The following is a 14594-nucleotide window of genomic DNA, read 5'->3' on the forward strand; positions in this document are numbered from 1 at the left end:
CCTGTAATTTGTCCTCGCTCTTTACATCAGTTATCCATCTTCCCATTTATCATCAGACAGTAAAGTGAGGCATTTACAATATGAGTCAGAGCTCCTGTCCAGCAGATGGCAATCTTACCATTCCTGCTTCAAGCTGGAATGAGACCTTAAGTGAAGCCTTTTGTGATTCACGAATCTCTTTAAATGTAAGGTCACATCTTTTGTCTTGACTGGGCGCCAGACAATGGAGCTCCAGTCTTATGTTACTGAATCTGTATTCATTTCCCTAGATCTGTATGTATTTGCAAGAACACGAAGAGCCTCGTTGGGCACTTATTGCTAGTAGAGAGAGCCTTCAATGCCCCGATAAAGGGTCACTCTTAGGATCCTACATTTTTATTTAATAATTTAAATGTTACTTACTAATTTGAGGGTACCAGAATACTGCAAATTAGGTGGCAATGTATTTTGAGCCTTTGACCTGCATTTGCTTACTTTGCCCAGTCAGTTGTGTGGTTATGGTTATGCATAATGACATAATCCATAATTTATTTGATCACACAGTTTGTAGCCTACTTCACAGAATTCTAACCCATTTTACTCAATAATACTTTTTACTAAAGTTTGTAGCCAGATGTAGTTGGCTTTTATTTCTGTGCAGCTTCACACAGACACCGATGAACTGTGTGCTGTAAGTGAGGGTTTGACAGTTGATTAAAATAGAATCCCAGATGCAGCTGCTAAGGCTGTTGATCAGTAAGCATCTGAGTGTGGCTGCAGAGGATGATCACGGAGCATGAGGAGGAAGCTAATCGCTCAGAACAAGTCGATGACCAACATGGATTTAAACAGGAAGTGCATTTACACAGTGAATGTTTTTGTTTCCTATCTTTTGTTACGTCCTTGGCTAAAACAGTCTTACAGCTCTGTTTACAGGTCTTGAGGAGTACTACTGAATATGTGCAAATTGCTGTTATGCTGTATTACATTAACGGTACACCGACTTTCTAACTTCCACCCCATTTATGGGGAAGGTTGGCTAAATAACAAACACATATCTGTATAATGCAATAAAGTTCAACAGCACCACAAACTATGTCCTCCAAAATGATTGATGAGGTAGGTAGGGTATAGCTAGGCATACATAATAAGCTGGAAACTGAGTGTATATCCAACACTATTCGGGGAAGTGCAATGGTAAATCAGTGGAATCGGTTTTTTAAGGCCACCAGGATGCCCACCCAAAAAAAATGAAAATATAAAGAATTATGAAAGTATAGTCTTGTAAGTGGACTCCCCTTGTAGCTTATCTTTCAAACAAACCAGACTGGATGATGAAATGCTGAAATGAAGGAGAACTTGAATCCATGAATAAAAAGTGGCAAACTGAGTTTAAACAGGTTTTTCACCTTTTCCTCTTACCAGACACATCACAGATCATTGTCTGTGCACATGAGCAGAAACACTTTGGACAGGAGTGGAGTCCTGAGAGCCAGGAGGACTGTGGCCTGCATGTCCCTAAGCCTCCAGCAATCAAACAGGAACAGCCATGGAGCAGTCCAGGGGACAACAGCTACCAGATATGGAGGACTCCATAGACCTTTTTTACGGCAGACATGTTGACATGTCATAGTAGGAAAAACACAGGTGTATTCAAAACCATTAATGATGGCTGCATTCCACTTAGGAGAGGCCCTGGTGTTGTTCATGCTGACTCACTGAAATAGCTTACTGGGACACTTGATGGAATTGAGCCATCGTTAAGGTTATCAATTTCAGCTGTGCTTTTACTATGACCTACTATGACAAGTCAAAATGTCTGCTCTGAAAAAGGTCCATAACCAGCCCTTTAAAAGTGACACCCACCTGCATGAAGAGTTGCATTTACTCAGACGAGACTGAGTTACAAACTCATTACACAGGGAATGAAGACAGAAAGCCTGTACCTAACAACTCAGCTGACCACAGAAAGGTTGAGGGAAACGCTCAGTCAAGCAGTGAATGTTGGACTCTTTTTCCAGATTGTTCAGTAACTCTGAGAAACTGTTCACCTGTGAGGTGTGCGGTAAAGAGTTTCGACAGGGCAACAGTGTGACTGTGCACATGAGGATTCACATGGAGGAAAAGCCATACCGTGGCAGAATTTGTGGAAAAGAATTCCGCCATGTGGGCAACTTGGACGTAGGCCAATGAGAATCCATATGGGAGAGAAACCCTACACATGTACAGTGTTCAGTCAAAATAATTTGAAGGCAAAACACATGGCTGTACACACAGGTAAAATGAGTTTAAGCCTGAAAAGTGTGTAAAGAAGAGGTACCGTTGACATGACTTAATGAATGTTGCTGTAATGGAAATTCCAGTTTCTGTGGGACAATAGGCAAATCTGCCGTTACTGTATAAAATGGTCATAGAAAATGTAATAGAAAATCTTTGAGGCGTCTTAATCAGTTTTTTGTAAATTTATTGTTAATTGATAATGGTTTTAAGCATCAAACTATCTTATGTAAAATCCTGAAATGTATTACATTTCATGTGGTTAATACTTTATGTATGTCTTTTCACTTCATCTGATCTGATGATGTAGAGGTTAAACGGCTTAAAGACGTTCCTGTAGCTCAAAGCTCAGCAGCCTACTTACTGTAGATGTAGGTCAGAGCTAGAAAAATAACTCTTAACCTTGATTCAAATGTGAATTGTATTTCCATTCTAAATTTAGTTTATATTCTATATTCTGGCAAAGCTAAACCTGCCAACTTCACATTTTAAATAGAAACCCAAACACAAATCAGCTCGTGTGTTTCATATATTCATTGTAAAATTGCGGTATTTTTCTCTTTGTGCATTTAGGCCTACTACATATAGACTTCTCCTAAAAAAGTGTTCTGCTCAGTATATTGTCTCTTTGTAACCTGTAACGTTACAAAATAATTTGTCTGCTTTATTTAAGCGCCGTTGAATTTGAACAAACAATGCTATTCCCCACGGTTGCCATAGCGACGGAATGTCAACATCGCCCCTGTCGGAGTACTCGTGCTGTGCCTGTCCGGTGTTCCACCTCTACAAATGTCAGAAATGTCTGCTATGAACAGAAAATTAATACAAACTCTCGCTGAAACGATCTCAAAACAAGTGCAGCACTGTGAGTATTCAGTTCAAACTTACCTAACACGTTATCGTATGCTAACTAGTCTGTTACAGTATGCACCTTCCGCATATAGCTACGTTTCCTTGTTTTCAATTAACGCTAACGTTACCAGCTACCACGCATTTTTCACAAAATTACACAGCTTAGCTATATAATAGACTGTGAAATGTCAGTCACTATTTCAATGATCCCAGTCAATAAAACAGAGGTGGAGTGCCTAATCCGAGAGTTTAACGTGCTTCTGGGGGAGCAGACTACCCCCGGAAAAGCAGTTGCCGGCCTGGACAGAATTCAGTTCAGGAGCATACTGCACAACATCTTTAAGATGACCGACGACATGATCATGGATGGAGGTAATCTGTCTATTTCAGATCTATATTAGCTAGTTTTTTTAGGTGCGTGCAGGATGACAGAGATTCATATTTAGATAACCAGCAGCAGTTTGGATGCAGAGTATTGTGATTGTTTGGTATCCTTGTTCTGAATGTTACTAATTATCTGTCTCCCAGTCTTCAGGGCATTTGACAAAGACAACGACTGTTTCATCAGTATGAAAGAATGGATTGAAGGACTGTCGGTTTTCCTTCGAGGGACCTTGGATGAACACATAAAATGTAAGCTCTCAACCTTACTTTCAGTGCTCAGATTTACATATTCACACATAAAAAAAAAAAAAAAAAATCGGAGTTACAAGCTTTAATCCAGGTAATTATTTATCCTCTTTGCATGGCTCAGACTGCTTTGATGTATATGACTTGAACGGCGACAACTCCCTCTCCAGAGAGGAGATGTTTCCTATGCTGAAGAACAGCCTCATCAGACAGCCTACAGAGGAGGACCCTGACGAAGGAATCAAAGACCTGGTGGAGATCACACTCAAGAAGATGGTGAGTGGATGGATGCTGCTGGCCCTAATGGTTTAAATGTTTATTCCTTGATTTCCATTTCAACACCTCCTCAAATGTCAAATTTTAGTGTTTCAGGGGGCAATAAGTAAAAACATTCCCGGATCTGTACATACAGTATCTCACTAATTTATGGACACAACTGGCTACAAGCACATTGTCGTTTATTTTTGTAGGACCATGACCATGATGGCAAACTATCTTTCACTGACTTTGAAAAATCAGTGAAAGAGGAGAATCTACTACTCGAGGCTTTTGGAACCTGCCTCCCTGACACCACGGTAATCACAATTCGAATGCTGTTGAAAAACTGTAACGACTTAATTTTTTAAGTCAGAAATTCCTAATCTTACACTCTATTTTCTCTCTGTTTTCAGAGTATTGAAGCATTTGAGCAACGTGTATTTCAGGAACAACAGTACCAGTGAAGAAATGACATTTATATGCATTTCCAGAAATAGTCTTTAATAAAAATGTTAAACAGCTGTTTGCATTTTGGTGCAAAATGTGTAAATAAAAACAAGCTGCCATGAGAAACTGTTTGGTTGGTCATTTTCAAAGTACAGTAGTAGCAGTAATCTCTGCATAAATTCCAGCATCAAAGCAGCTCACTTGATCAAATCCGACGACGTGGTTTCATCTTTTTCTCCACTGGTTTAAGGTCAGGAACTAATTCCACCTGAGAACGATAACAAAACGGGATTTAGTACGGGAAGTAAAGGCATCAAAGCTACAGTGAATAATTGTTTCATTCTGAATTTTTATCCAAAGATCAGATTATAGGATACCTGTTTCATTGTGTTCCTGATCAGGCTTACAGTTGTGTTCAGTGACACATCCTCCATGTCCAGTTTAGGAGGTTCTGGTAGCTTTGGCCCAATAAGTGGCTCATTGTTTCTAGTAACATCAGTCAGTGAGTGCTCTGCAGCGTCCTCCATCTTGCGTTTCCTGTTCTCCAAGTGTGTGGTCCTTGGGACCAATCTGACTGCTGCAGAAGACTGATTTGAGATCAGTCTATGTTCTGTGCCAATGTCTCTGTCTGAAGAGGTTTGGCTGGAGCTTGAATTCTTGTGCACTTGTCCTTGCTGCTGTTTTGTGTCAATGATGGCATTATGTAATGTCCCCATTTTGTCCTCTGTTGGTATAGTTCCATGTTGATTTATATCCCTGTAGTAATGATATTCCTGGGGAGGTAATGGCAATAGAGGAAAGCCTGAATAATGGCTAATGTTTGAAGTCTTCACTGTGTTATTATTGTCAGAGGCTTTATTATGTCTGGCGATGACCGTCTCTGATGTGGTGGCTGTGTCTGATGAAGTGGGCTCCTTGTTTACAGCCTCCTTCTGTTCCCTTTCTCTTGCTTTATAACAATATTAGACAGAGGGGTAGGGGAGGATTAGTATCATCAATAAATAGTTTAACCTCATGTTTATTTGCCATTCCAACTATAAAGATACAATAAAACCTCTACAGTACATGAAAAACCTGAGTGCAATAAAAGTTATTTCAAATAAAGGTGCATTGAAAGGACAAGAACATACACGTTGATGCGTGTTTTCTCTAAAAGTAAGTCTGTATTTGATGTTAAAGTGTACCTTTATTCTGAACAGCCCTGATTATATATCTCCTCCTGTCCTGCAGCTTCAGCCTGGTGTCTTCCACAGTCTCATATTCTGGGACGTAGCACACATGCAGCACACCACCGTAAAAACTCTTCTCATCCATGCGTCGTTTAGCTGCTCTGAAACAAAAAGTTTAAAGCAAAATTATTTAGCAAGTCTATTCAACTTTGCCAATGCAGTGTAAAATACACCTTTATGATCCACAGCGGCGGTATTCGATATAATGAACAAGGTATGTGACATCCTGTACCTGGCGCTAGTGAGTTTCTGGAACTTGACAAGGTAGACTTCCGTGAACTCCTCAGCAGGGTACTCGTCCAGGGGCCTGTACTCCTCCACAGCTCCGTACAGGGCACACAGTTGGATCAGCTCTGTCATCAGTCCAATGGCTGGGACCCCTTGGACCATCAGGTAACGAGACTCTAAATTGATGGTGTACACCTAATGATGCACAAGACAAATATGATGACACTACAATGCACTACTCTACAATGTAATATATCATAATAGCCACACTAGCTACATTATTAGTAATGTCTAACGATATTAGTGATGTTTACCCTCTAGCTAACTAGCTAGCTAGGAGTCGCAGTGTCTCATAGCTTAAGATATATTGCTTTGTTCTTACTTATATTTAGCTTTATCTTACCTTAACAGCTTTCTCTTTCCTTCCCTCTCTATATTTAGGGCGAGAAATGCATATTTTCCGCTGTTCGTGGTGTTTATAAACATCTGGAACGCCCCAACAGCCTGAACTGTTGTTGCCAGGTGCCGCCATGTTTCTGGAGATAAACTTTCCGTTTGACACACTTCAAAATAAGAGCGCATGCTCTTTTGAATACGCATGCATCGATTGCGTGTCCATGTGTAATATCTTATTTTGAAACGTGGTTGAGGTCGATATCAGCTGCTTTGGTCTATCTAGGCACACTCAGCGGCAGAGCCCAACGATCGGCAATGAGTTAGTTGCACATTTATCGGTAGCAGAGTAACGTGCCTTACATTTGCAGAGCTAGTCGGGCTATGTGAAAATAATGTTTAGTAATCAGGGCATTCAACCCATAACTGTTGTTTTTAACAACACAAAAAACTGCTTTCTTCAGCTCTCCCAGAAGTTGATATCGCATCTTTCCCTGAACGAGGTACGTTAGCTTATAAGCTTATAGCTAGCTAACGTTATCCATTTGTCATTGTCAGCTATCATAAGTTGAAGTTTAGTTTTGTTAAACAACGTTCAAGTAAAACATATTGGCCTGTTTGTGAAAACGGCGTTTATTCCACCTGTGAACGTGTTTTGTTCGTTTCCTTTATTTCTTTATACGGAACAATGCTGCTGTCAAAGTCCACATTGCAATATTACTCAAGGCTAGGCTCATTTGGTTCACTGACGCTGATCAGATTTACTCCTTATTGATATTTGGTATTGAATGACAAGGCATTTTTCGATACTCAATACTATGGGGGTAATTCGGTCGTACCTAAAACTGCCTATAAAAGTTTGGTAACCAGCCCTAATAAGCAGATTAAGCAGATAAATTGTCTTATCAAAGATGCCAGTGGTTTGGTTACTAATGACTATTTTTTTTTTTTTTTTACTATTGTTCATTATTAGAAGAAGTTCCCTTGCAGTCTCACTTGGTGGTGACAAAACATTTGAGATGGAACATTTGAGATGAGATTTGAAGCTGGGAAAATGCCAGAGCATTCTTATAAATCACTGCTTGTTCTTGTATCCTGTTCACTCTGGTCCATTAGCATCTTTAACAATTTACAAAGAACACTATCTTTCAGATGATCTTGTGTGATATAATGTGAAGGATCGCACATGAGAGAGTTTGCATGACATGCACAAGCCTCCCTCCTTTTCGGTTTTGACAGTTGGTGTGGCAAATTACTGGCTCTACCCTCTTCTCCTCCAGTTTGATATCTTTATCAAACTTGAGTTAACTATAAATAAACAGAAAAAGAAAAAAAAAGGAGGGTTATGATGCAGACGTTTAATAGATAAAGTGCCGTGGCAATCAAAAAGTACAACAGCAAAAACTTGGTGTGGCTGTGTTCAGAACCAGGCTTTGGAGTTGTCCTGGTCCCATGGATCTCCAGTGTTCCTGAGCTGGACTCTAAACAGAACCTCCTCCAGCCTAGACAGCCATAAAGTGGAGCTGTGTCGACAACTGGGAGAAAAGCTTGGTCTAAAAGATGGAGAGCAGGTCTGACTTGACAATGAGCAATTTGTTCTGTGTTTTGTTTTTACCAAAATAGTCCATAATCTCTACTGTTCAGGCTGACTTGGTGTTTGTATTGACTGACTGGTTGTGTGGTTTCCTTTAGGGCTTCCTGAGACCATGTCACCAGGTCTCGTCACTGCATCAAGTGTTTGTGGAGCCTCTGTCATCTGATGACTGGGAAATCTTGGTGGGTGAATAATTAATAAGTACATTTAGTAACCCAATGTCTTCATGGTGAAAAAATAAACTTTAAATAAATGTAAATTTATTTTCTGACAATCCTCCCACTATGAAGAAAAACACCAGCGATGGACTTGTAATCCAAACTCACATGAAACAATATTTTATCATTTGTTTTCTGTGACTGACACCCCCAGGAGCTCCACAGTGCAGTGCTGGAGCAGCAGCTGTTGGATCAGATCAGAGTTGTTTTCCAAAATGCTGTGTTTCCTGTCTGGGTGGACAGCCACACTGCCATCTACATCCAAATAGGTCAGAGTTAATCCAATAATTGTTATCTTTTGTTGGTAGCAAATAGTCTGTAAATCTGCCTCGTCTTCTTCCAAACGGAGAAATTCATGCCGAAAAGGATACCGAACTTGCACTATGACTGTATGGTTTGTATCAGCGCTCGGAAAGACATATTTCAGAAGAGCAAATGTTTTTTGTTCCATTATGTAATAATCCTAAGAAGTTGTGTGGTTCTGTGGTTTCAACTAGTTGAGCGTACTTACTAAAACATTTGTTCTGCCTTTTTTGTTTAAATGTTATGTTTGGTCATATACAGTATTCATGAACACAGCATGATCTGTTTTTAACTCTGTGCAGCCTCGCTTTCGCCATCTGTGCCCTATGGTCGCTTGGAGCAGTTCACAGAACTAGTTGTCTCTCCTAAGAGCCGCGCTGGAATTGGCAACCTCGATGGTTCACCAGTGAGAAACAGCGAGAAGCAGCATTTTCACAGACAGCAAAATATGGATCTTTCCTCCCCCTCAGGACCGTCATTAGAAAGTACCACCCCTGTTCCTCAAAGCCACCAGTGGGGTGGCATAGCTGACCTGAAGAGCCTGCTACGCTATATGATAAAGGGTACTTATGACCCAGTTAAAGAGCTACCACCTGTACCCGACGTCCCTGTCCTCACTGACTCTATCTACAGAGTGTGCGGTGCGCCTCCAGACTCTCTTTGCACTATATGCCATGTCGCAACTGGTGTTATTCATATATTTCCTTGGAGCCACAGGTTGAATGCTGGGCCAACTGGAAGTCAGTCGCCAGTGACTTATGGCCTGCTCTCCAAAGTTCTCTCGCCTAAAGAATCGAGGGACAGAGCCAAACAGGACATGGAGAAAAAGAAGAACACAGGAGTTACTAAAATTGCTGGAGGAGAGGAGATGAAAGAAGAGGAAGCCGTGGTGGTCAGGGTCGTGTGCCATGGTACTGAGATGCTAGCACACAAGGAAAAAAGTCACAGCAAGGGAGAGATCCATAGTGGAAGAGTATTGGTGAGTATGCTGTTAATTTATCCACTCTTACCTAAGATTAACCTTGGCACTTTTTTATATGCGGTCATATCTCTTATAAAAATTGTGATTTTCAGATCCCACAGCCCCTGGCCATCAGGTTGAATATCATCCCACATTCAACAGTTAGAATTAAGCCAGTCAAATCGACTATCAAAGTAGCCTCCGCTATTCACCTACAACCCCTAATGCCACTGGTGAGTGCTGGATAGCCATATGCCATATGTGGTTACAGTGTGGTGTTAGAGATTTTTTTCTCCATTTGATTTATTCCAGTATTTGTTCTTAAATTGATAAATTGTCAGAGATGCATAAGATTTATGCCTCTTTGCTTTATGCCCATGTGACATTTTTTCTTCAGCCCCAGGAGGACGATGAGGCGATCCAGACAGCTTTCCTTGGTTGGCTACACACTCAGAGTCATGAACCTTTAGCCTGTCTGACTGCACGGTCTGGAACCATCCTCCTACATGGAACTGATGGTGATTCATTTGTACTCCTCTTTTAAAAGTTATTGTACAAATCCAGCGATGGCACTATGATAGAAATTACTAATCCACTGAATACCAAAAAGAAGATACAAATCGCATAACCCACACATTAAAATTAAAAGTACTTTCAGCTGCAATAAAACATCACTGTTCTCCCACTTTTTTCCTATTTCTAGCAAAGTTAGAGTTTGCTTTAACTGTACTGAAACCAGAACCAGAGAGCGATCCACCAGACCAGCTGTTTTCACTAACACCCGCTGTTGTCCAGAAGGAAAACATACAGGTACAAGCATGCATGTCATGTAATTGCCCATTAATGTTTTATAATATTGGATGGCTGCATGCAGTTTTTCTGTGCATAATTTCATGCAGGTGATTGTTAAACAGAAAATCTCAAAGCCTCTGTGATGCTGCCATGATTGATGAAAAAGCTCACACTATGTGTCACCCACAGGTAGACAGAGAGCCAGTGACATTGCCAGATGTAAAATCTACAGATGAAACGCCCAACCCAGAGCTTCCATCCCTCAGTATTCTTGGGTAAGCGTGTAGTTATTTCTGAGCCTTTTTGTGGTTTAAACAAGGATCTTTTCAGCATTCATTTCTCTCCACAGCTCTCACTCCTCTCACTTTCTGTCTTTCCCCAGTGGGATCGATGAGCTGAGTAAGACTGGATTTGACTTCATCTCCCACAGCCTTCTGGGTAGTCCCCTCTCAAGAGAGCTTGGTGCCACTGGACGGGGACTCCAAGGAGGAGCTCTACTCATCACTGGGTCTAAGGTATCTCTTTACATAACCATCGTAATAATGCTGCTCACAGCACAGATATTTCTACACTTTACAGAGAGTAAATAAACATATCTACAATGATTTTTGAAGAACTGGTTTTGGCAGCCTAAAACTGTCAGACAGCAAAGTAACCATGTATTTCACTGCATTTGTATCCTTAACAATATTGTTTTGTACACTATGTAACATATACTGTACTGTTATGTATCCTCACAGGGAAGTGGAAAGAGTACTCTATCCCGAGCCCTCTGTAGAAAAGCTAGAGAAGATCTGGATGCACATGTGGAGCTGGTGGACTGCAAAAAACTACAAGGTTAACAGAAACTCCATGTAGATTGTATTAAAGACTAGACTTCACGTCTAGGTGAATGTATTTATCATAGAAATTGTGTTTTTCTTAATTTTCAGGCAAAAGGGCAGAAACAGTAAGACAGATGCTACAGGATATTTTTGAACAGGCGGAGTGGAGGCAGCCTTCAGTTGTACTACTTGATGATTTGGACCATATGACTGGGGCACCAACCTCACCAGAGCATGAGCATGGACCTGAGGCGCTGCTGCAACAACACATTGCACAAAGTAAACCATAGATTCTTTACTTCGTATGTGTGTGGGGGAATTTCTGTTGTCATGTATGTTCACAGGCAGGATTGATGATTATCACCGACCTTGATGCTGATTCGTCTTGTCTGTTTGTGGCTGCAGGTCTGAAGGACATGGTGGATGAGGTGCTGGTTCACTCCAGGCTGGTGTGTCTGATCATCACCAGCCAGAGTGAGCATTCCCTCCACCCCTCCCTGACCGAGGTGCAGGGGTCCCACTTTATCCAGGGCTTTGCACACATCCAGCCACCCGACCAGGTGCACGAACACACATACACACACACATACACACATACACACACACACACACACACACACACACACACACACACACACACACACACACACACACACACACACATATACACACACAAACTGGTAAAGGTAACAAATAAAAACCAACAGCTACTTTGTTTGCTATTGTTTGTAGGCTCAAAGAGCAGAAATCCTGTGTCGTCTGATACTCCGAAAAACAACCCTATCTGAGGAGACCTTACAGACTCTAGACCTGGCAGCTGTTGCAAAGGAGACAGAGGGATACACGCCCCAAGACCTTGTACTACTTTTGGAGCGGGCTGTCCATGCCAACACTCTACAAAGAGGACACAGTGACCAGGGTACCAAAGATTTTGGTTACACTACGCTAAAATTGTAGAATTCACAATTCATTCTATTTTGTAAATATAAAGTTGATTTCCAGGTTTTCTTTAAGTTCTTCGCTCCATGTCTATAATCAAGCTAATGCTAGTTTATTTAGTTTATTTTGCCACTTTCACATTATTTCTTTGTGCTTTGTATCTCTCAGGTGTGTGTCTGTCATGGAGGGACTTTGTGCAGGCTCTCAAGGGATTCACGCCTCCCTCGCTGTGGGGTGTAGACCTCCACACTCCAAGTGGAGTTGGGCTGGAGAGGGTGGGGGGGCTGAGGGAGGTGCGACAGCAGCTAATGGACACCATACTCCTCCCCGCTAAGGTCAGTGTCAGTGTGACTAAACACTTAAGGCTCTGACGCACCAACCTGACGACTGACCGTCGGCAGAAAAGGCAGTCCGACTGACTGAACACACCGAAGCGACGCAGACTTGAGCGTACGCTCTGTGCGTGCGGGAGACGTAAGGTCACCGACCTCGCCAGACTGTCCGACGGCCGATAATTGGGTTGGTGTGTCAGCGCCTTTAGACAACCAGGTGTTTTCAGTTAGATGGAAATCTGTACAATTATAGGAGGAACAAAAGTGATCAAATTAAATGATAAAAGTGAATGTGATGATGATGCATTTATCACCAATTATCATTTTAGCATCATAAGATGTATGATAGAAAGAGGTGATAAATGATGAAAGTTGTTAAGTTATTTTTATGATTAGCTTTTTTTTTATTTTTTTATTTCCACTTCTTGTGTAACCCACAATAACACAGTTATTAGAAAACACACATGGCTGTCTGGTAATTAAATAATTAGATTTAATCTGTTTTTATCATTTATTTTTTTAAGCTGCCAGCCCTCATAGTCTTCAATCTCTCTGCTGCTATTGTTTTGTTTCAAACCCGACACAGGAGCAGATCCTGGAAATTGAGGCCTTCAGGGCAGAAACACTTTAATGTCTTAAAACCCTTAGGACTGTCCTCCTTAAGAAGAAAGTGCTCTTCGTACAGCCTGAAAGTTAGTGATGAAAATGTTGCATATTCACCGTTTATTGTTCTTCACAGCACCATATTGGCAAAAATAAGCAAACCCCTAATTTAAATTATATTGGCCTAATAATATAGTAATGATATAACTTTTAGGAAAAAATAGCCATCAAACAGTGGCTGTCTTTTTCATATTTTTTTAAATTTAAATTAAATCATGGTGTGTATGTGAGGACCTATTTCTTTTTTTTAACACAGATCAACAGCAGTTACTGTTGAGGTGGAAAATACAAGAACAAGTAAATTCTTGATAATTGATTGTGGGTCTTTGTTGTGTTGCAGTATCCTATCCTGTTCTCCAATCTTCCTATTCGCCATCGCTCAGGAATATTGCTGTATGGAGCTCCTGGTACAGGGAAGACCCTGCTAGCCAGGGCCGTGGCCAAAGACAGTGGTATGAACTTCATCAGCATCAAGGTAGGCTGGGCTTTGGCTCTGACAGTCTTTCTTAATCAGAGCAACCTGCATCTTCAGTGACGCAGGATATTCATCTCTCTCTAGGGACCTGAACTTCTGAGTAAGTACATTGGAGCTAGTGAGCAGGGAGTCCGTAATGTCTTCCAGAGGTTAGTCAACATTTACACGCTCTCACTTTTTTATGACTCCGGCAGACCTTTATAGTTGCTAGTTATGAGTAACATCAATTATTTATAGTAATTGTAAGCTCCACTAACACTTATTCATGGATATTTCTCTGTTTGCTCTAGGGCACAAGCTGCCAAGCCATGCATTCTGTTCTTCGATGAGTTTGACTCACTGGCCCCCAGGAGGGGCCACGACAGCACAGGTGTAACCGACCGTGTGGTCAACCAGCTCCTCACCCAGCTGGATGGGGTGGAGGGACTGCAGGGTAGGTCATATAGTAGTATACTAGATATTATGAGTTTTGTATATTGACAATACATTTTAAATAGCTAAGTGCACAGATTCTATTGACATGTTTTACTAATCAGTGCGGCAGTTCTGACATTTTGGGAAATGCGCTTATTCACTTTCTTCCAGAGAGTTAGATGAGAAGATCAATACCACTCAACTCTGTCCACAGGTAATTAGTGAGCTTTAGAGGTGTTGGTAGGCAGATTCTGTTGCTTTTGGACAGAGCCAGCCAAGTAGTTTCCCCTGTTTCCAGTCTTTGTGCTAAGCTAACCATTTATTGAGCAGACATGAGAGTGGTATCTGTTCTCTTATCCAACTCTCGGCAAGAAAAATAATATGTGTACAGGTATTTACCAAAATGACTACTACAAAACTATTCCTTTAAGGTAAATAAATAAGAATCCTCTATGTTTGCATTCGTAGGTGTATATGTGCTTGCAGCCAGCAGTCGTCCAGATCTGATTGACCCAGCCCTGCTGAGACCTGGACGACTGGACAAGTCCCTCTACTGCCCCCCTCCTGACCTGGTCTGCATAAAATCAACTACTTCTAAGTGTCACTTTTTTAACACTTACACTTCTGTGTATGTAATGTAATTTTGATATGTCTATGTGCAGAAATCTATTTTCAGTGATTGTTCAAATCATGTCCTTGGTAGTAAATCCAACTGTTACATTTCCAGGAGGCTCGTACGGAGATCCTGAAGGCTCTGAGCACCGGTGCTGCCCTGGCCGCTGACGT

General features: G+C 41.3%; 3 protein-coding genes across 4 annotated transcripts in view; 2 read left to right on the top strand and 1 right to left on the bottom strand.

Moving 5' to 3' along the window:
- Window positions 1-3017: 3017 nt before the first annotated feature.
- Window positions 3018-4493, top strand: clxn (calaxin). The gene is made up of 6 exons (XM_078267501.1): window positions 3018-3121; window positions 3322-3480; window positions 3637-3741; window positions 3863-4014; window positions 4209-4313; window positions 4410-4493. The coding sequence occupies exons 1-6, from the start codon at window positions 3046-3048 to the stop codon at window positions 4458-4460; spliced, it is 648 nt and encodes a 215-aa protein (XP_078123627.1). The 5' UTR covers window positions 3018-3045; the 3' UTR covers window positions 4461-4493.
- A 130-nt stretch (window positions 4494-4623) lies between these two features.
- rbm48 (RNA binding motif protein 48) lies at window positions 4624-6442 on the bottom strand. The gene is made up of 5 exons (XM_078267500.1): window positions 6304-6442; window positions 5905-6095; window positions 5628-5773; window positions 4821-5392; window positions 4624-4711 (listed from the first exon to the last, which is right to left on the bottom strand). Exons 1-5 carry the CDS (start codon window positions 6430-6432, stop codon window positions 4649-4651), a joined length of 1101 nt encoding a protein of 366 aa, XP_078123626.1. The 5' UTR covers window positions 6433-6442; the 3' UTR covers window positions 4624-4648.
- A 155-nt stretch (window positions 6443-6597) lies between these two features.
- The window catches only part of pex1 (peroxisomal biogenesis factor 1), a 12645-nt gene continuing 4648 nt past the window's right edge, over window positions 6598-14594 (top strand). For both annotated transcript variants that reach the window (XM_078267981.1, XM_078267982.1), the window contains exons 1-20: window positions 6598-6796; window positions 7718-7864; window positions 7986-8069; window positions 8260-8374; window positions 8711-9387; window positions 9483-9602; window positions 9767-9887; window positions 10073-10179; window positions 10351-10436; window positions 10544-10676; window positions 10902-10998; window positions 11094-11264; window positions 11391-11545; window positions 11718-11904; window positions 12093-12259; window positions 13260-13394; window positions 13479-13543; window positions 13685-13827; window positions 14277-14380; window positions 14536-14594. The exon at window positions 14536-14594 is cut by the window's right edge and continues 118 nt beyond it. In XM_078267981.1, coding sequence (XP_078124107.1) covers window positions 6689-6796; window positions 7718-7864; window positions 7986-8069; window positions 8260-8374; window positions 8711-9387; window positions 9483-9602; window positions 9767-9887; window positions 10073-10179; window positions 10351-10436; window positions 10544-10676; window positions 10902-10998; window positions 11094-11264; window positions 11391-11545; window positions 11718-11904; window positions 12093-12259; window positions 13260-13394; window positions 13479-13543; window positions 13685-13827; window positions 14277-14380; window positions 14536-14594 — 2981 coding nt within the window. In that variant the 5' untranslated portion in view covers window positions 6598-6688. The remainder of the gene's footprint in view (window positions 6797-7717; window positions 7865-7985; window positions 8070-8259; window positions 8375-8710; window positions 9388-9482; window positions 9603-9766; window positions 9888-10072; window positions 10180-10350; window positions 10437-10543; window positions 10677-10901; window positions 10999-11093; window positions 11265-11390; window positions 11546-11717; window positions 11905-12092; window positions 12260-13259; window positions 13395-13478; window positions 13544-13684; window positions 13828-14276; window positions 14381-14535) is intronic.

This window comes from Sander vitreus, chromosome 14, assembly GCF_031162955.1.
Source record: "Sander vitreus isolate 19-12246 chromosome 14, sanVit1, whole genome shotgun sequence".
Classification (NCBI taxonomy): Eukaryota; Metazoa; Chordata; class Actinopteri; order Perciformes; family Percidae; genus Sander; species Sander vitreus.

Bases quoted from the DNA above. Each gene is read 5' to 3' on its own strand.
- clxn (XM_078267501.1), top strand. From the start codon at position 3,046: ATGTCAGAAATGTCTGCTATGAACAGAAAATTAATACAAACTCTCGCT. The intron at 3,122-3,321 runs GTGAGTATTCAG...CAATGATCCCAG, and splicing joins CTCAAAACAAGTGCAGCACT to TCAATAAAACAGAGGTGGAG. The intron at 3,742-3,862 runs GTAAGCTCTCAA...TGCATGGCTCAG, and splicing joins CTTGGATGAACACATAAAAT to ACTGCTTTGATGTATATGAC.
- rbm48 (XM_078267500.1), bottom strand. From the start codon at position 6,432: ATGGCGGCACCTGGCAACAACAGTTCAGGCTGTTGGGGCGTTCCAGAT. The intron at 5,774-5,904 runs GTACAGGATGTC...TTTTTGTTTCAG, and splicing joins CAGAAACTCACTAGCGCCAG to AGCAGCTAAACGACGCATGG. The intron at 4,712-4,820 runs GTATCCTATAAT...TATCGTTCTCAG, and splicing joins TCAGGAACACAATGAAACAG to GTGGAATTAGTTCCTGACCT.